Source organism: Dendroctonus ponderosae, unplaced genomic scaffold, assembly GCF_020466585.1.
Source record: "Dendroctonus ponderosae isolate FM_Combo_2020 unplaced genomic scaffold, Dpon_F_20191213v2 Dpon_F_20191213_2, whole genome shotgun sequence".
Classification (NCBI taxonomy): Eukaryota; Metazoa; Arthropoda; class Insecta; order Coleoptera; family Curculionidae; genus Dendroctonus; species Dendroctonus ponderosae.
Window position 1 is genome coordinate 1,525,302 of NW_026018165.1, and position 21,623 is coordinate 1,546,924.

The 21,623-nt window shown below is 33.6% G+C and overlaps 2 protein-coding genes across 10 annotated transcripts; one reads left to right on the forward strand and one right to left on the reverse strand.

The window, feature by feature from the left end:
• Positions 1-912: 912 nt before the first annotated feature.
• LOC109538186 (lysophospholipid acyltransferase 7) lies at positions 913-4,753 on the reverse strand. Its single transcript, XM_019905312.2, has 8 exons — positions 4,391-4,753; positions 3,592-3,728; positions 2,678-2,836; positions 2,450-2,604; positions 2,179-2,393; positions 1,968-2,123; positions 1,760-1,919; positions 913-1,702 (listed from the first exon to the last, which is right to left on the reverse strand). Exons 1-8 carry the CDS (start codon positions 4,600-4,602, stop codon positions 1,445-1,447), a joined length of 1,452 nt encoding a protein of 483 aa, XP_019760871.2. The 5' UTR covers positions 4,603-4,753; the 3' UTR covers positions 913-1,444.
• A 1,097-nt stretch (positions 4,754-5,850) lies between these two features.
• Positions 5,851-21,613, forward strand: LOC109538183 (uncharacterized protein CG5098). Of its 9 annotated transcripts, none has more exons than XM_048663607.1 (24): positions 6,487-6,666; positions 8,724-8,805; positions 9,072-9,218; positions 12,414-12,623; positions 12,879-13,077; positions 13,169-13,438; positions 13,612-13,784; positions 13,848-14,018; positions 14,073-14,213; positions 14,270-14,578; positions 14,725-14,760; positions 14,835-14,876; positions 14,981-15,028; positions 15,092-15,133; positions 15,192-15,242; positions 15,438-15,506; positions 15,688-15,891; positions 16,000-16,118; positions 17,515-17,715; positions 17,770-17,890; positions 17,963-18,150; positions 18,256-18,380; positions 18,460-18,568; positions 20,205-21,613. In XM_048663607.1, exons 4-24 carry the CDS (start codon positions 12,549-12,551, stop codon positions 20,608-20,610), a joined length of 3,099 nt encoding a protein of 1,032 aa, XP_048519564.1. In that variant the 5' UTR covers positions 6,487-6,666; positions 8,724-8,805; positions 9,072-9,218; positions 12,414-12,548; the 3' UTR covers positions 20,611-21,613. The 9 variants fall into 9 exon arrangements, with proteins under 9 accessions (XP_048519569.1, XP_048519564.1, XP_048519567.1 ...); XM_048663608.1 differs by lacking the exon at positions 6,487-6,666 and adding an exon at positions 7,958-8,666; XM_048663610.1 differs by lacking the exon at positions 9,072-9,218.
• The last annotated feature ends 10 nt before the right edge of the window (positions 21,614-21,623 follow it).

The window sequence follows — 21,623 nt, forward strand, 5'->3', positions numbered from 1 at the left end:
CGCACGTTTCAGTTTTTAAACCATCACCAGTCAGTCAAACATTTTTTTGATATGTTTTAGAAGTACAAACGAGCCTGTTCGTAATAACAAAAACAGCGGCATTCCAAAAAATGCTGGTTTTGTAAATAATAAATGTAAATATCCAACACGAGATATAAGAAATTTATTGTAACTTTTTCTTAAAGTCTTGGAAGATACGAATTAAGTTATGAGCAAAGTACAATGTAAAGATGCTGAGGTACCAACGGTATAAGGTGAAAGAGAGTGCATTCAAAGTGCGTTTTCTTAACAGGTTTTCCTCCTAAATGGTCGAATGCACCAGATTTAAGTTTTACTTCTTTCTACAGACGAAAGTTGCTTGTTCTCTTTATCCCATTCTATTCGGACACAATTCAATGAATTGAAGATATACATTATGTAAATTTCATTGTAATCCACTGCTACATATTTTCTTGTTGTTGGCGATTATAATCGTTATCACGATTTTAAACCGAAAACTTTTTACAGCAGTTATTAGAGCATAAATTGAGTTGTAACTTTTAGTGTTAGTATTTACCTAGTCAAAACTACAGTACTTGATGCAGCTTTCAGTCAAGTTTATTTAAATCTAGTCTGCAAATCGATAGATACCACGAGTGACCTACTGAATAAGCCGTTGTCCCACAAACCATAAACTTCGATGGACAAACCATGAAGGTTTTACTTTACCATCAAGGTCGACTGCTTTTCTTAGTCGAAGAGAAAAGAAAGTGCCTTGTTCAATTTGTGAAATATATTAAGTTCTTCAATCAGTATTAGCTTAACCGGCAAATATTAATGAAATTGTCATTAAGAAGTTTACAAATCAAAGCGGAAGAATTTGAATGCGGTTAAGTGTGGGTTTTTACATCTAAAGTAGAAAAAATGCATTTGTACAGAATACCATCAGTTTATTAGTTTGATCGTACTATAAACATGACGAGCTTATTCTCAGTCTATTTACAGATACACAAATCTAACTAGAACTAAATAACAATGTCTATTAATAAAATGAACCCAAATCGGCCAGTTATATAAATATAGAAATATTATAAATGTGTCGATTTCCATTGACTAGAAATTGGCAAAATAATTAACACCGATATGCGGGGTGAATCAGAGAAGCGACCCAAGACCCTATTGCAAGCAAATAGAAAGTTTCTTTATGGTACTTTCGAAAAAAAATACACATGATTACTTATATACCAACATAAAATAGGTTAATCCATTGATAAAAATCAACTTCCCATCAAACTTTGAAACAACATCAAACATTGATAAAAATCAAACTCCCATAACTGAAATATCAGAAAGAGAATTTTGCGTAAAACCACCACGTCTTACGTGTACGTTTTTAGGACTCATGAAAAATGCTCTTCGCAGGTTCACTCTGTAAATTGTACATTAACTAAACTTATCCGGTATTTCAGATTTGCTTTTTTCGATCTCCCGATTTTGTGCTAGCGGGCAAAATACTTTCTTCACTTTTATTACCTGTCTTCTTCAACTTTAACAAGTGTTTTCCAAGGAAGAACATGAAGACGTAAAATGGAACCATCCAATGATATACCAGATTGTAGTAGTGCATAATTTTTCCCACATCCAATAAGCTGAACGCTAAGGCCGCGTATGAGAAGAACTGCATCTTAAGGAAGAGCATGATCACATAGCCAACTTTCTTCGGCTGGAAACGATTTAGTTGAATAACTCATGAGGAATTAAAATCTTCATACTGGCCTACCAGATAAAAATCATCTTTCAATAAAACGTGAGCCCAAATGTCTTCCACAATCAGCCCAAAGGGAATCATGCCTACGGATATATAATAACCCGAGTAGACGCCATGCCAGACTCCAGAAACGAACATAGTGGCAAATGTTCTATATTTTTTGCTTGGAAACCTATAACAGCCTTAAGTAAACCAAGCTTTACACAAATAAAACCCCAACCTTTTGTAGATGCAAGTGGCCAACCAATATTGGACGGTCATGTTCCAATTCTTCATCCCTTCTCTCAAAGTGGGGTACAATTCCGTACCATATGAGTTTATGTTATAGACGGTTTCGTAATCATATTTTGTACTTTTTAAGGTCGTCGTTGAATGACTTTAAACAAACATTTGAGTAAATCCCAAAAATCTCCATTTAAGCGTAAGCATACCAAATTTCCGTAAGTTTGTTAAAGTTTGTAGTTGGACCATTCCCGGGCTGACTGTTAGCAAAATCGGGATACACCCCAAGTCCGGCCATTATACATGAACATTCTGATAGAGTCAGCCCTATGTAGATTCGGGCCCTAAAGTTTAAAAACGTAGGCCAAATGTACCAGTATCTGTACAAGAAAGACCTTTCTTCAAAGTCTTGGGACTGCGTGTACTGAAAGCGAAGTTACCTATGCTCAAAAGCGGTCAATTTTATTAGATTTTACTCACCGACAAGGGCCAAAGATAGTCGGTTAATAAATACACAATCGCATAAATTGGCACTAACGGGAAGAACTTTTTCAAGGCAGCAGTTTTATAGTCATCATACTGATGGAATGGTTTGTATAAGTGATCATAGAAAGTTCTATAATTGTAGTAGGGGCCTAGTAGTCAATAATCAGATGAATAAGTCAAAAGCGACTAGTCAAATGAAGGAAAATTACTTTTGCACTTTACCTGTTAAAACACCTACGTAATTTAACGCGTAATAAAATACGTGGGAAAAATCCAAAACATAGTCATCCCCTATTTCGGTTTCCGCCTCATTTTTCAATGCTGGTGTGGCTTTATTTTGGGCTTTTTTAGTGTAGGCTGAGTTTACTTCGAATGCTAAACCTATAAAGTAGCATCATATTAAAATGTACACATGCTAATGTGATTTTGATGAAGATATCAAGAAAATAGTAGATTTTTTACATGTTCCAGAACCCACGGAAATTTGAAAGACCAAATGGAAGGAATATCAAATATACCCAGTTTAATTTGGCTTTTCATGTTTTCTAAGGTTTCAATCAATAAAACCCAATAAAACTATCTTATTGTGTTCCTGAAGGCGACTTTGATAAAAAAAAATGTCAGCGTGTTTTTGCCCCAATATTTTTATATACAGTTTGACAACTCTTACAAAGCGTTTTTGCATGCTTATGAAGATCATGGTATGAGAACTTTTAAGTTATTGCCCACCAAAGACGGAAAATATCTTACATGCGAACGTTTTATTAATTTAGCTTATTTATATACAGAGTGTTACATAGTTAGAGTCACAAATGTTTAAAGACAATTTTGCTCTGTAAAATAGAAAACAAGCTGACTTGGTAGCAGGCCTAATATTTTTTTAAATTAAATTTTTTACCTAACTAATTTTTTTTAAATACTATTAGATTTGATTCAGATTGTCTTTCTATCTAATGGCAATGACAGAATGACTCATTACCAGTGCGAAAATATGTTTTTTTTTGCAAAAACTGTTTGGGCAGGAATTGTAAGTTATTGCCGACGCATTGATTTTTTTCCATATTTTACTAAAAAGAACCCCCCGAACTTTTGCAACTTGAACTGTGCAACATCTTGTAACGAATTTACATACATACCTACAAGCTTCAATGTAAGAATCATTTGTATCAAATTAGTGTGGCTTGGAATGGAATAGGGAAGTCCAAAATATACAGTTGTTCGAAGAAATATTAAGTAAACAAATGAGAGAAAAAAACTTACTAAATGGCAGAACCTAAAATAAAAATAATGGTATATTAGCTAAGAATTCCATGCAAAGAGATATTTCTAGTTTACTTAAATAAAACGTTATTTAAGTGATACACTGGCACAAATACATTAGCTGATATATTAGCAACAAGGTTTATCCATTGGAGCTTTTTAGGAGCTCACATCTCCGAAAAGATGCTGACATATACACTTTCGAAAAATAAACTGCGAATTTTGGGAGTGATATTTTCAAACCAAACCCAGCTAATAGACTCGAAATCGGTCTTAAGGTACCTGTTATTAACATATCTCCAAATCGGTACATGCTTGCATATAAGTGCAAAGAATCCTTTCGGGTCGTTGATTTATTCGCCATTTCATCAAGAGCGACATTAAAATAATTTTCTTTTGTGTACCTCTTTTTTTTTACTATTATTACTACGTTTTTACTATATAAATTTATATACTAATCACTTATGATGACTAGTGTTAAAATATTCGTATCAGCCAGTAACCAATACTATGTATATTGAAAAGTTTGAAAAATTTTGAAAATGACTATTAGCGGTTAATCCTGTACTATCTCTGGACATGTTAAAATGCTCAATAAATATAATTTTTGAAACATATGTTGTCGGCAGTGTGACTTTCTGTGAGACCCTTAATTATACAAAAGTGCTTGCTCACCTCTTATCAACATACAAAATAATTGCCCCATTTACCAAAATAGTAATTAATATATGAATCGAATGCAGCCGAGAGACTGCTAAAACAATGAGAAACCCTACTGCTGCTCCGATGTGTTTTCTTGATTTTGGGTTCTCAATTTTCCGATAGTAAGTACCAAATCCGATAGAGAACATCAAGAAAAACAGATAAATTATATCATCAAAACTCATTTTGAAATAATGTTCTATTTACACCCTTTTTCCTTCAAACTCACTCAATTCACCTTCAAATATAATCAAAAGTTTGAGTTTGCTTAATGTTTACAAACAGAAGATGATGTCAAGAACAGCTGATTGAGTGCCCTGCCATCTGGTTTCACATTGATTTTTTGGGCAACAGTCAAGCCTTTATATACAGCGTCATTCAAAATAAATGTTTTGATTTGAAGGGCGTGCTTTGATGACAAGAAAAAATTGGTAATCTTGTCGTTCAAGCTTGTGTTGCGTGAAAATTGAAGCTTCAGTAAGAATAAATCTTGGATGGTAGATATTTTTCTATAAAAACGCTTACACAGTTTGTTTTAAAATTCGTTATCCCAAAATTATTTATTTATGGACGAAAATGAGATTGTCTGGTATTATTTGCTGCAAAATCGTGTTTTAGGTAACAAAAACTCATGGACAATTGCTGCTAAAATGTATAATAATTCAGTTTTTCGCAAAAGTTTCAGCTTCTTTTCTAACGTCGCCCGTTGTTAAAGGTTATCTACCGCAATTTAAAAAAATGCGGTGTTGTCATGTATTTCGCTCATTTATTAAAACTTTTCCCAAGGAAAATATTCATTTACTAACTAAAACACTTCGTCGTTTATAATTCAATAATTTTTAGTTGTTTTACTTTGCATTAATTGTAAGTTTATTTGGATTGTGTTTCCATGGTTGAAGTATGTTTTTAATGACTGACAAAAATTCTACAAAAAGTAAAAATTAATTAAGGCCCAAATAACCCAAACCGACCCAACTTGAATGAATTTACATTAACTTTTTAATAAACAACTCACAAAATTTAGCCTTTAAATGGAAATTTTAATTTAACTTTGTGAGTGTTTTTTTGGGCTAATTTATGAACGATTCAATAATTTTTCTCATATCAACTGCTTCATATAAAGTGTTCTTTAAGATAAAACAACAAAAAGCCAAAAATTTGATACTCGCTAGGGACGGATTCTAAACATGAAAAAATGACCAATAATGATTTTTTCGCAAATATTCCAATGAAAATTTTAAGAATCTTGATAGACCGTCTAGTCAGCCAAGCAAAAATCTTTAAACTATGTTTTTGAAAACACCAACGGCTTCTGACAAAATCGGAGTTAGGCAAAGGTGTCATAAGTATTGACATATAACCTGTTCATCAACATCAAGGAAGAGAAAAGGTACAGTTTGACAACAATCCTTAGACGTTGTCCCCATCAGATTTGTTGATACTTTTGATGAAAGATGGTAAGTTTAAAAAGTTTGTGACTTTTGTTTAGCGTAAATTCTGCATATTTATTAGTGCTGTTGTTTTGGATGACGCTCAGTTGCATTGGGATCTTGCTTTTTCTTTCAAATCTACTCTTGAGGAATGTGCACATATGAGGACACTAAATTAACACAGAAGCCGATGTTTTGCCCTAAACAGCCAAATGAATTTCATAGACGTTATTTTAAGGGGCCTTAATAAGTGTCGTTATATTAGAAAATTATTACTGATTAGCGCTTTAAAAGTCGCGTTTGTCGTGTTCTAAACACCCTGTTGATGTTCGAGAAAGCGTCTCCAGATGTTTTTTTAACAATAGTTTGGTAAACTTTGTTTGTTTAGACACTTTGTATATATTGAATTTTAAGTTACCTTGTACTTATCCTGGCATTGGCCAATTGAATGAGAATTGAAAAGTTCCAGCTTACAATAAGTTATGTTTTGTTCAATAATTATTAACAACTAAATTCCGAAACATTTTCAACTGATCAATGACAGTTGGTTAATATCAATTTAAATACCGTTCAGTGGGTAAAACAACTATCTATCAGAAAAATGCGTGAATTGTCTATGATTTTGCAAATAGATGGCGAGACTTGGTCAAATTTCAGAAAACCGGGATCGCCATTGTTGCGTGTCGGATGCTCTTGTGGCCGTGCCTTGGACGTTTTGATAAAATTTGTTTCTCTAGCGATTTATGGATACAATATTGTGCTTTTGTGCTGATGTTTGAATAGTGCATAGACTAAACTCGAGAATTCAGCGGTCTTCAGGTGTGTTGTCTCACAAATAGCTGAGTAGTGGCGAAGTTTTTAAGCATCGATTTCGCTCTATAATGGCTCGCTTACGACTCCTACTTTTAATTTTCTTTCTGCATGTAAGCGAGCTGTTTTGGCGAGTTTTTAACAATGTTTTTTAAGTGTCCATATGTGACACCGTCACCTATTCAATTGTTGAACGTAATCCGTCTGTATAAAGCTGGTGTCTTTTCGATTTTGCCGTTTTGAATATTGAAATCTGTGGTGCTTTAAACGTTAATGAGAGTTTGTCCAAGTACCTGATGATTATCATATTAAACATTCAAACTGAGTAAAAGGCAATCGATTAGTGGTCTTCAATGTATCGGCGATACAATATGTTTCACATGTAAACATCTCCAAAGTTAAATTAAGGACACTGAAAGGAACATTTCGTATTTGTGACCTTCTCTTTTAACTTGGGGAGAATCTTTGTTTACATGTCACTGAGTACCTATGGGCAAGTTATCCAAATTTGCCTGTTCCGCTATGTTTATGTTTATGTTTTATAGCTAGTTTTATTTTCTTGGTTTGATTAAAACTCAAGCAAATAGTAACATTACTTCCATCGGAAGAACAATGAATCAGTAACAGTATCAATAACCAGAGGGTTAAAAAGTACCATTGAACTTTAAGACCATTTGCTACTAAATAGCAGATGTTAGACAATATTATCGTCAATAATAACTGAATATCTCATTAACTATCAATTAATAACAGCTAATTAAACTCGAAGCTAGATTAGTGCGTGCTTTCACTTCAAAATTTACAAGATTGTACATTACCATTACTTTGTGCTTAGACAAATATCTGGGCACTAAATACGAAACAATGTTTGGCAAATATTTGTTTATTAGTCAGCACATCCTTAGATTAAAATTTCTGATGTAACAGTGAACCTATTTCAAAAGTACTTAATTAACAATAATTGAAGAGTTATTTGAAAACTCCCAAGTTTAGTCATGGAAAGTTAATTATAAATGTGTGATTACCTCAGTGTCAATCTATGCCAAGTGATATATTCGAAACTTGGTTAAATATAACCAGTCTTTGTCTTTTTTATTCAGGTACTGAATTGTAATTGAGGCAAATAAACACAGGCCTAATTAAGAAGGAAAACCTCTCTATCTACATATAGTCGATTAATATATGCTGCCATGAATGACTAGGAGTAGAAGTTCATAAATGTTATTTATATTTTAATGTGCCTACAATATTCCACGGTTTAAGCGTGTTTTATCAGTTCAATCGACATTAACGAGTGAGTTACTTGAATCAGTTACAGTGTTTTCATTTGCGGATGTTCTCTTTTTCTGCAACGTTGCAGTGCGTTTGTGATTTTTCTTTCTAAAAATGAAATTTTCTGGGTCTGGTCAGAATGTGTAGTAATTAATCACATTTGACTCATTTAAAAGCCTTAAAAAACACTGTATGTTGGAAATGGGTTAGATCGTCTTATTTTTCTCGATTACAAACGCGTTTCACTCACATGCGCCCGAATCTTTTGCTTGATTAAAAATTGGACAAAAATATATTCTTACGTCGATATTTTATGGTTGAAAAGTATCAAGATAGCAAGTAGAGTGTGTGACACGGATCAGCGGTTATCTTAATATTGGCATAACTGGCAAATAACACAAGATTATGACCTTTGTTATTGCATCTCTTCGGATTTAAGTTTAACTGAAATAATCCACATTGACCAACATAAAAAATACGGCTTTCATTTTCATTAGCCTTATGCACACAGAGTATCAAAAGAGCTAGGTTTTCTAATTGTTGAAAACTGCTGAGTTTTTCGGGCTTTCGGTGGTACTGTTAAAGAATTTCTTAATTTTTTCTGAACGTCTGAAGATGCAAGAAATGCTTTCCACGGCGGTCTAAAAGCCCGAAAAACTCACCAGTATGTACAAGGTGTATGATAAGCTGAAACATTATTGCTGAATATATTTTTGAATAAAGCATGTTAATAAACGGTAGGTTTAGTAAATGTATTATGGAAACGGCTTTGTATATTTGAACGAATTTTATAGGGCTTGGGAGCCAAAAACTATACGTTAGGGGCTTATTTTGGCGACAATCTTGTTTTCAGTTTTACCAGTTATCTGTGCACCGGTAAGTACGTTTCTGGAAAAATTTATCTGGTTATTCGGAAAAATATTTCCGGTCAATTTCAAAAGAAAAAAAGTTTGCCGCCTATCTTTGTTGTATCAAATTTTTGTTTTACAGTAAAACCATTAAATTCGACAGCATACTCATTAAATTTGACTTCATAACTTAGATTATTGTAAAAAGTTGCTAATTACTAACTGCACATCTAACATTGGTCTTGAATATTCATACATATATATGTATGACCATTAAATATAATTGTTTTTCAGTTCCGTGCGTGGTTTCTAAATAAAAACTGAAAAATAATGCAAATCAACGACAAGAGAAAAGTAACTTTCTTTGACAATATCGAGTATTTTCGTCAGAGGGTGGATTAGAATCGAAGCATAAATTAAAGGATGCAATCACCATCAATAGTACGTATTAGATAAGAATATGGATTTAAATTTCAAAATTGTTTATTAAGAAACCTCAAAAGTTATCGCTAATAAAGAAAATAATAAAGAAAATACGTAAATGTTCATTATTGAAATTTACTAATAAAATTAGATTTTACTTATAATGTAGAAATTTAGATTTCAACCAACTTTTCTACGACAAAAGAAGATACCTACTTTACTCTTGAGCAACGTTCATAATATTTGAAAAGCCTGGTATACAGCTGAAAAACGTTATTAATGCCTAATGATTGGATTTTACATTTTACACCATGCAGAACTTTCCATGATTTTTTTTCGTAAAATTTATCATAAAAAATGTAGGGTCGAGTGGGGGTAAAATAAACGATTTTGACAAATACATTTTTCTAGCAAATTTATCATAACTTAAAAAATAGATCATTCTCTTTTTTCGACCTATAAATTTTTTAGTGTAATAATTGATAAAGTGACTATATTGTAGTGAGTTGAAATACAAATAACAAGGTAAATGCAATAATTTCATATTTTGTTTCATGCCTGTAACATATTATTATAATTTAGTTTAATTACATTTACACCAAAGGAATTAAAAACATTTTGTTTTGATTTAGCTTTCTTATTCAAGCATATGAACTTAAAAACTTCTTAGAAACTCCGTGAATTAAACCCTTAAGAAAAGAATAAAATATGTATAAATAAAACTCTGTCTTAAGTAATAACATCAACATTAATTTTCCAACACTAGAACTACCTTTTCAAAGTTATAATAAATTATTTCTCTTTTCATATTAATTGCGGGAAATCCAATACCCCAGTATGTATCTGGTTTTCCACAACAAAACTTGCATCATTTGCCTAAACCGCAAAGTTGTTCTTTGTATTATCTATAGATTTTAGTCCTACTACTTCCACTTCCTGATCAACAATATTATCTATACAACATACATATTTGAAAGTACTTGTGTTTCGTTTTCCTCCCTTAAATTGTACCAGTGAGAAACTAGAGAAGAACTATTGAGAGAGTTAGAGTTAGAACTAGTGAGAAAGTTATGTTACTGTTTTTCACATCAGCGACAGCATTAGCAATATTTTCTTTAGTAGAGGCCAGTCCACAAGTTTTTGGACATATTTTTGAGACATTTGAAAAATAATGCTTTTATTAATGTTCAAATTTAATTCAAATTCAAAATGTTGTTTACAATTACACCATATACGACTTTTATGGGGGTATATGTAAACAACAATAGAACAAACGGTTTATTAATAAATCAGTAAGTATTTATGGAAGTGAAGGTAGATAAAGTGATATCTATATGTATTTTTATATTAAGCCAAGAAAACAATACTTACCCTTAAAAGAAAAAAAGCTCATTCATTTTACATAGGCGACAAAACAAAAATCGCAAATTTATGTAGTGTCGATCGCGAATAGTTCGCGGGAATTACACAGGAACACTTAAGAAGAAACTTCTAAAGCCTTATAAGAAGAGATAGTAAAGCCGTTAAAATTAGCAGACGTGATAGATTTTGCTGTAAATTTAAGCTGAAATCTGTGCATGTTTATATTTACCCCGATTTACAATTACCCCCACTTTACCCTAAGTATTATTCATATTGTCTACTTTCAAAGGACATGTTACATCATCCGTAAAATAACACCCTGTATATGGCAAACCGATCGTTTTCGGAATAGAACAATAGAACTGGAGAAGTATATCTTAAATAATTGTAGTCAAACCTCCGACAAGGAAAGCTTTGACTTATCAAAGGTCCTCCTGTATATTATTCGTATATATTAACCGTAACTATCTTATAAGTATAAAGATTTCCTCATGGGGTTTAATAAAATAAAATAATCTTTGAAATGCAAAAGAAAACATTAACAAACAACAGCAAAGTTAATTTGATAGTTTTTCGACAATATAATAATTACGAAGTTTTGTAAGCATTGAACAAAATTAGGAAGAAACATGCATGTTATTGCGATGTTGATAAAATCGCGAAAAGCCATAATCTAATGCTATTCTAAACTACATTTTATTTCTGCAAAGGAAAAGTGTTATCTATAAAGTAATCAATTAAAGAAACAATGTTTGCTTAGAAATGTTCTCACAACAAACAACCTCATTTTCGTTTCTTTTGATTGTTGTTTAGAATCTTTCAATTTGGAAAATTGTGCTAAAAGTGATTTTAATAGCACAATTTTTAAATACTATTGCTTGGCCCTTGCGTTTTGCGGAGTATCCGTATTTAGCCAATAAATGGTTTTATAATGCACAAATACTTGAAACATGTGTTTCATGAAAGCTTGTCGCCGATAATACTGCGTGACTATTCGACCAGGAATTTTCGTATTATTATTGTCACGAATTAGATAATTATTCATCATATATGTAATTATCAATCATAAGTTACATTACTGAAAATTTTAAAGTTCAGGATAAATTTAACTGGATTTGTGGAAATAGGTTGAAATTTCCAATATTTTTTTGCGAATCTCGTTCAACGCGAAACAGTTTCCAGTTCCGCGTTGTTTACTTAGAACAAACGTCGCCTCACAACATGATTTTTTCATTATTAGTGATTTTTGGGCCTCGGATAAACATGTAGATATTTACAGTGTCTGCATGTTTTTCCCATGATGTGACACGATTCAGTGACACATTTTCCAAGCAAATACGAATTTGGGTGAAGATTAAGAGAAAAGCAGAACATTGTGATTGCGTTTCTGAAACACATTTACTCTTTGAGGAAATATTGGTTTTTTATTAGCAATTTTTTGTTGTCACTGTATACATGTAATTTATTTTTTATTGCAGTTTATTTTTATCAATTTTTCACAAGCGATACTTGAAATATATTTGTAGTATCATAGAATTTGTAGCATAGTGGTAACTAAAATCTATTCCCTGGATGTAAATAAATTGTTAATCTTTTTTTATTTTATCGATGTTACCAAACTGATAAATTTTGAAGACTTCGATCCGATAGTGAGTAAAAACACACCACAAAAACTGCCTTTGTACTTGGAGTCTCCAATAAAAAAATACACAAGTTGACAACATAATATTTACTACTTAAAATAGATGGCGAACATCCGCTTGTTGTCCAGCCAAGAATCTTATATTTATCTCCCTTATACAAAACTTCTTCCTTGCAACATATTTAACAAAATCATGGGTTTAATTGCAGACCTACGAATTCCAAAGGAAAGATCTACCTTTACCACACCTCCTGTTGACGATTTGAGGAATGCCACCTGATTAAATTTAAGAGAAATCCGATAATGTGACTTGAATTAAATCAGTTGATACAAATCGATCCAAAATGTCAGGAGGACCACCACATCACCCTCACAATAGACATGTACCTCCAACAAATTCAGCATGGAATCATTTACAGGTTTGTTCCCAGATCAGTTCTTGAATTTTAAGTAAACACCTATATTGGGTTTTTATTCTGAACCAATTTGTTGTGAGAGCCACTGACTACATACATGTTCGGCCAGTTTTGTCTTCAACAGTTGCGGAAATTAACATTAATTTATGTAGTTTAGTATCTGACTAAATAGTATCTAAATATAAACCTATTAACGCGAGAATAATTTATTTGTTTATCAATTCACACAAATTTCTGCGACTCATTTGAACTTTTTAGGTTCCCACCTATTTTCAACGCCAACCCCAAGTAGCTCATATGCAGGCAGAACATACTCTGATACATCAACCAACGTGGCATACACCCACCACTACCGAAGCAATGAAGTTGATTCCTCATACTCAAATGCTCAATGATATGTTTAAAACTGAGTCGCTGTTTCCAAGGGATTGCGTTGATCTGAGTCTTACAAGAAATGGTAATTAGAATACTGAATTATTAATGACTGAATACGTTTTTAAGGTTTGCTGACAACTTAATGTTAATTAATTCTTATGTTTTTTCTTCAGTGAAAAAACCTTTTTTAGGTGGCCAAAATGGTGAGCTCCCTTCAGCCCCTGCTGCCATCAGTCTTAGTGTGCGGGACGCTAATAAAATTAACAGTCTCCCACCAGGAATGTTGGATATTCAGGCTGTGGAGCTCGTTAAGTGTGCAAGTCCGAATGTAAAATCCGCTATTAGTCCCAGCTCGATTAGGGGGCCTTCTATGAGCCCCGGAATGAAAGCCGCAAGTCCTGGTTTATTAAGTTCTGGTGCTACCATGAAATCTCTTAGTCCAGGTATGTCCATGTATGCCATAATAAAGTTATTAATAAGTCTAATAAAGTTGATGCATATGTGAATATATTGAAGTGTTTTCCTAATGTTTCGTCATTTAGGCATCGAATAATCTAATTGCACTTTTTTAGATGTATTGTTTTGTGTGTTAATTACTTAAACGTACACTCTGTAGGTCGGAAGTCTTTGAGCCCCGGCCCTGTGGCATCTGGAATTAATTTAGCCAGTAACTTAATGTTGCCCACAGTTGCACCGACGTTGCCGGTCGCAGATTTGGGCAAGAACCAAAAGCGAAGTAACATAAGAGTGGATTCGATTTTAGAAAGGTTGAATACAATTCCGGATAGGGTAATGACAAGTCAGTTTGTCTATATGATCATTTTGTCTACTAAGTGTCTGTATTATTTGTAGACATTCCCTTTTCATGATATTAAAAATGATCACCCAGCTACTGCTGTGAGCGCACCAACGACAGTACAGGAAAAATCTCAGCCGGAAAAACTAAATTCTCAGAATCCAAGTGTAATTGTTCAAACAGCTAGCAATTTCGACGAAAATAGTAATTCCAGTGGCACAACTAATGTAAGTTGCAAAATTCTGCTCTGGTAGACATGTCTTGATGAGCAATCCTTTTAGGTACCCACTCCCAAAGAGGAAGATTCCGCCTCAATGCATAGTAACGAAGACAGCTTAGATAGTACAAAGTCGCGAAGAAAAAGGAAACCTAGCAAAACAGTACGAGTAAACAAAGATGATGAAATTAAATTTGAGAAAGATGTAATAATTTCCAGTTTATACTAAAATTGTTTGCTCAAAATCTTACTTATTGCCAGATTTCCTATGAAGCTGCTCCAACAGACGTTCTCATCATCAACAATCACAAAGGAGAACCTGCCAATCTTAGTCAACACTCCAATCCTGCGTCCATTGCAACGATTTTAGAGGGTACCACTGTGAAGTTACCAGAGCGGCTGGAAAAGACCACAGATGAAGTAGATGGACCAGTGGCGATAAAAAGTCGACGAAAAGCCTCCAGCGAATCAGAAACGATTGATAATATTGCCGCCATGGTTCAGGAAGGGTTAAAGGAGAGAAAAACTCTGGCTGATGATGATAAAGTACATGAGGAACCCAACGCCAAGGTGAGTATTTTTTGTTTTTGATTTTATGGGAATCATAAATTTAATAGTGCTACGTGGTGACTTCTTGAGATTATAATTGATTCATTTTAAATTAATTGCTAAATAATGACTCCTTTTAATTGATTCTCTTTACTCATGCTTGTCAGATTGGTACTGATGCACTCGAAAAAGACGTCGACATGGTGAGATTTGAAGTTCAGTACCACCGTCACTACTAAATTACTTTACATTAATACTTGACATTTTTATTTTCAAGCCTATTGACCATAATCTTGAGGATGCGAAAATAGAAATAAAGGTATTTTCTTTATATTTCGCACGTAAATTCTTTTATTTTATTAATTGCTTTTTTCTTACCAATAACCGTTTAAAAACGTGTATTCACATTTTTTCTTGTATTAGTCCATACCGGCAGCTAAAGATTTAACTATGGTTGCGGCCGATATCACGGTAAGAACACTGTTTCCACGCAATATAAATATAGTTTTGGAATCAATGATTTATTTTTTCAAGCCTGTACCAGTTGCTAATCCGGAAACGAGTCTATTAATTACGGTAAATGTTCTTTCTCAATATATCTCAGCGTAATTCTTAGTTTATTATCTTATTAAAGGTTACTGATTTTGCTGAAAAGGAAACTGAAATAAGTGAAGATATTTCAAAGGTAATCAATAACCATTATTAGCAATGCTACTTATAAATATGTATATTAATTGAAAGCTCAGTAAAGTAAAGAATTAATAAACGTGACTAGTTACTTTTCAAGTAAAAAAGAAAACAAATTTGATTTCAATACAACTGTGAGATCACATATGATTTATATTCGATGTTCTTATTGAAATATTGCGTATTTTTCAAGTCTGTGCCTGTGGATACAGTTGATGGAATAGATATGAACCATGACTGTAAACGGGTAAACATGGAAACGGTAAGGAAAAGAAAAATGCGGAAAACCTTTAATTTATGCCTGATTTATTATATTGTGAGGCACTTAATTATTTAAATAGTTTACAGGAAGATTTTCTGAATCAAGAATTACCCAAAAAATTTCCCACATGCACATATAAATAATATCCTGTTACCTCACTAAGGTCACTTATATTTTTCAGATGAATTCATCAGTTGTAAGCCCATCAAAGCCTGTAACAATAAGTGTAATACAAAACAAGGAAAAATTGGAAGAAGCACTGGCTGCTGAAAATAGTGCGGCTTTAGTTGCTGATTTAGTGGAAAACCCTCCAGTAACCGTACCTCCAGTTCCACGTGGGCAAACGCCTGTTCCGAAAAATGCCTCCAACACTAATTTTGTCGAGGTATTTTAACTAACTTTTAGCTAATTGGTAGTCAGAGACGATTTTTTTAAACCTTTCGCATCCAAATTGAGTGGTGCAATTTAACTTCGAAGTCCTGTATTGTTACAGGTTGAAAACAAGTTAGAAGAAATGTTTGCTGGTATAGTGGAGAACCATGTAGATAGTCCTTCGAAGCTCCCATTGGAACCACTGAAAAACGACTTAACGTTGGGTCTAACAGATGACAGGTATGTTTAGCTTATCCTTACCTATTCGCGAGTTCAAAAGTCCAAACGCTTCCTGGTGGCTAAAATTATAACTACACGTTAACTAGTAATTTGACACTTGGTTTGTTGACATTGGTGTCACATCTGATTGTGATTTGTTTTGGTATATTCTAATCAACTTTTGCAAGCTTTTCTTTTTTGTTTTTTTTTTCATTCAATTCAGTCATTCATTCACATTAATTTTTGTTACAATTGCCACTCTGACTTTTTGCTTGTTTACCAACTCTTTACAAGTATCAACTGTCATTGGGCAACGAGTAATTTGACGTTTCGCAGCGCCCCTATCGGTAGTTGAACTCGCGAATTGGTGCGATTCTGGAATTCGGGATTACATCGATGTAGCTTTTACATACTGACAAAGACATTAATAAATAGACCAAGCTAGTCATTCATAAATTCCGGATTTGCTTAGGACCAACATTAAATTCTACCGATCGGCGATTTATCAATGAAAAATAGGTGGTAGGGATAAAGTAGGTATCGATCGAAGAGTAGAATTAATCGGAAAATCAACTGGCCTGGCTGCTAGCCATAGGCGTAGTAAAAATCTGTATTATCGATTTATTCTAAGCAGGAAAGATTCATTTATTAATATAAAATAATGATATAATAAATGAAAATTGGATTTAGACGTTAGTAAGTAATGATACCAAAAAATTCTACAAAAAGGCGACACTACAGGCAAATGTCATAGATTCGGTCTATTATCTAGTAACAAAAATCTCATTAGCGTAAAATTATGCAATCCTGATTGAGCGGCTTATTGAGGTTTAGCTCATACAGATCCAGCCTGACAAACTCACAGCTTTTTAAAGAGACCCTTGCCCCAGGAAATTAAATGTTGGGAGAACTCGAAGGTATAGAGGAATGGCTGTACATTCCCTTGCCTGTAAGGTGTGGGGCTTATTAATATTTACATATATCATTCCTAGCAATATTTTTTGATAATATGAACGTCCTAATAAATTGATCATCAGGTAAATCAAATGGATTTGGCTGATTCCGAAGCCCTTCCTTTTCTAGACCCATTTTATTACTGGAAGACAAAGAATTCGCTCAGGAATATCGAATAATATGTAAATGCAATCATCCTGAAATAAATTAAGTAAACAATTCACTAGACATCACAAATTTCGATTATGAAATTTTTTTTTTCTAAACAACTGTTCAATATAAACAAATTCCTTACCTCTAACGTTAAAAATGCGCCAGATGTAGGACTACACCGCCGATTTTCGGCCATAAAATTTAAAGCGATGCAAGCCGGATTTACATCCTTTACGGCGTGTTAAATGAGACTCGCACCACATATATAAACTGCAATTTTTTACAGCAAGTTATATTTTTGTTTTGTAAGATTGGATGATGTGGGAGCGCCACTGAAAGAAGCCAGAGATTATGAAGTGACCAACCGATCTGATGAGCCTTTGTACACAAACCATGAAGTCAAAAATGAAGAAGAAAACGATGATAGGAAGCCCGTGAGCAAGAAAGCACGGCGGAGCCGGCTACTGTCTAGAAGTGACAACGAAGGCGACGTTCCAATGAAGAAGAAAAAGTAAGTGGTCAGCAATTTGTAGATCCTTAGGAATTGAATTGGGTTTTTCTTTAGACTTACCAAGACGAAAGGTACTGTCCATAAAAAACCTTCTAGACCATGTATGAGCAAGAAGCCATCAATACCAGTTATCCCTAAATTGCCTATCAAAGTATCGAACATGGATGTTGTCAAGGTAAGTAGTAAGAAGTAACGTATATAGTTTGTTGGGCCGCTACTGATATCTTCGATTTTTTTGAATTTTTAGGATATATATTCCTATGATTCGGGTAGCAACGCTAGTTCTAGTAAATCTAGGGGCCCCTTCCTGCAAATTAGAGGCCCTAGGGATTCTCCATTATCAGTAAGTGTTGTAAATACTCCCCTGACTGGCGATGAAGATGCAGAAAAGAAAACGATCAAGAACAAAAAGTTTCACGATGATAGCGAGTACAGGTAGGCTTTTTAAAAATAGAAATTTGTTTCGTTACATTATAAACAAACCATCATTATTATGTATTTCAATTTGCATGATTAATATGAGTTGCATTTTTGTTTCAGACATAAAGTCAGATCAAAAGGCCTACACTGTAGTACCCTTAGTAATAAATACGACGCAGAAAGAAAAGATGCGAGTTGGATCTGTGCTTTCTGCAAACGAGGTCCTCATGCTAGTGAGTTTACAGGTACGCACTATAAAATAACGTCTGACCAATTTGGATTAAATATAAATTTAGCTTATTGTTTTAAAACTTTTCATTTAAGGTCCAAGTGTTGCCACCGAAGTTCCTCCACCTGGCGATCTATTTGGGCCTTATTTTATCACGAATCAATGTCCTGAGTTTGAGAAGAGACTAGATGATGTATTTGATAGGTGAGTTTGATAGATAGATTTTAAAATGCACGTCTTGATGTAATAAAAATTAAATTTTTCAAATTTTAATTCTCAAAACGTGCCCGTGGACTGGTTTACACAAATCTATTGAAGAATTAGGAACAGGCTTTAATTGTCCGGGACGCAGGGGTCTATTTTTAGTAGTGTTTTAATGCCGCTGGATTTTTATCTACACTGGTAAATAAGCTTTGACTGACAACGAAAGTGAAGGTCAGCAGGGGGGGGGGGTGCCATGGCACCACATAAATCAAGTGAAGAAAAAAGTTGTTTTGAATGATTTTAGACAACCTGGTTTTTTCCAAGCATTAAAGACGTCAAATAATATTTAAAAAATAGTCGGCTGGGCCATAGAGGGGGATTACACGTCAGCTGGGCATGTTAACTTGTAATAAAAATTATGGCAATTAAATTTTTGACGTTTTGATATTGCCATTAGTCACAGCGTAGAACAAATCTTCAGGGAAAGATTTTACGGTTACCGCATAATTTTTACTAACTTTTGTCGGATATTTAGTAGATGTAACTTTACTATAAAAATTGATTAGTTGTTGTGGAACGTTGCATTGTCCTTTTATCAAGAAGTCAGTACTTAAATGCATTGTTTCAAAACTATTACCGCTCGGTTCAAAATGTCATCTTCTTCCAAAATATTGAGATCAGTTCAAACTAGCACACCGGTATAACGTTTTACATTTTTTTCCCATTCATTGTAACACTGTTAATTTTTTTAGGAAATGTCTTCAATAATCTACTTTCAAAATTATACGGCTCTATGTGTGTTGATTTGGCGGGTTTACGATTGGCGACGGCTTCAGCAAAGAGTGAATGAAGACAAGTTTAAAAAAAGACTAATTCATTTTTATCTTTTCGGAAACAAAACTGCACACTCCTTCAACGGCTAATTTATGAACCTTGCGAGTCACATGCCATTGGGTCTTCTCCATATTAGATGGAGTACTGCAGGTTAAAATACCTTTGAAGGGGAGGCTTTATATAATATATGCCTTCGGTAGATTATTGAAAGGTATTTTGAAGTTTATAAATATTAAAGTATTCATAAATAGCAATGTCAAAATATTCGTCAGCTGGTTGCTCGTTGGGAAAAAAGTCGTCAGTCGGACCATTGAAAATTCCACGCGTCATATAGATAGATATATGAGCGCAATCATATATTCTTGCTTGGGCTGACGATCTTTCCTCCACTATAAATACAGCTGATGTCATTTTCCTAGTTCTATACTTATTCAAAATAATTTGAACATTTTTGAATCGATTTAAAATCTACTTCTAATCTACTGATTTTTACTACAAGTTTACCCGCCCAACTGACGTGTAATCTCTCCTTTATGGCTTAGCTGACTATTTAAAAAAATATTATCTAATGTCTTTAATTCATGGAAAACAATCAGATTGTCTAAAATGATTTTGTAAAAACTTTTCTGGGCATATTCCTCAGCACCTACACCAGCATGAAATGACTAGGTCAAAACGACCCTCGCCTCCCGGGCTATAAAATAATATTTTATTTCAAAAACTATTTGATATAACCAGCGATATAAATTAAAAAGTCTTAAGAAGCCTACGACAGTTGCCAAATAATAGGAAAATGTTTCAGGCAATTTAAAAGTCGGAAAATTAGTAAAGCCTTAGACGCTGCAGCAGCGGCAGCGAACTCAAAAAGTAAAAAAGCAAAACGGAAGCTTGAACCGTCGGTGGATTCCACGGATCTTTATCTGGGGATAACTGATACGGGAAACAATACTTTTGAAGTGTGGGTGCACGAGGACTGTATGGTGTGGAGTCCCGGTGTTTATCTAGTCGGTCCAAAAATTGCTGGTTTAGAAGAAGCAGTGTGGACTTGTTCAAACTTGCCTTGTTCGGGCTGTGGCCTGAAAGGGGCGAATGTCACGTGCGTCAAACGAGGTTGTCTCAGTTCGTCGCACGTGTGCTGTGCGCGGAAAAGCCACTGGCAATTGGACGAGGCTAATTTTAAGGCCTATTGTCCCGAGCATTTGCGCTAGAATTGCGCCTTAGCGTTGTACAAAAATTGGATTGTTTAGGCATATTATGACACCATATTTCGTAATTTGTTTCAAGTGTGCTATAAAAATTAATAAGTACTAGCTGGTTAGCTACCTTACATTAATTTTAGTTGGCAGGGAACATGTGTCTGGTTTCCTTTTGCAATTTTTTAATTTTATTTATGTAATATAACGTTGTTTTCGATTATGGTCCAGTGATCGATGTTTAAAGTAATACATAAATAATTTCCAGTAAATGTGTTCAAGATTCTGCATCATCTTAAAAAATGTTCAATAAAGAATTAAAGTTCGTTTGTGAAGCATTAAAGTATACTCATGTGACCATATTATAAGTAACTTTAGAAATAATACTCAACTATTGTTGTACTTGAGTATTATTTTATAAACGTGGTTACTTGAATATGCCATAGCTGTTCGAAATTATGAAAGCAACCCTGTTGTATATTCAGATATGTACATATATTATGGTACATTGAATGTGGCTGGAATAGTGGCGATATTAAGTTACCGATCTACTGATGCTTCAGGATTCCTAAAAGTCTGTTGTTATATACATATATTAATAATTGCGAGGGTACAAATTTCAGAGTCCGAGATGTTTCACTTTCATTTAATAATTGCTTTCCATTTTACCTTACGGTTGTGTATATACTGTTGTATAGAAAGGATAACCAAATTCGTAAATATTCTAAAATTACAGTTTGTGCGATTGTGCCTAAAATTCCAATGTTTAGTACATTTTGAACGTTTTCATTGTGATGATTTTAAATTATTAAGGTATTTCTATAGCTCTAACATCTATTTTGTATAATTCATAACTTTCGTTTTAATTTGGTAGAATTTGTGATGGATGTTGTTTATTTTATTGATTGGTTTATATGATTTTCAATAATGTAAATATTTTTAATATAAAGCTTATACATATAAAGCTAGACTATGTTATTTTAGTTGTAAATTGTACAAATAAATGTATTATATTTATTATTCGTTGA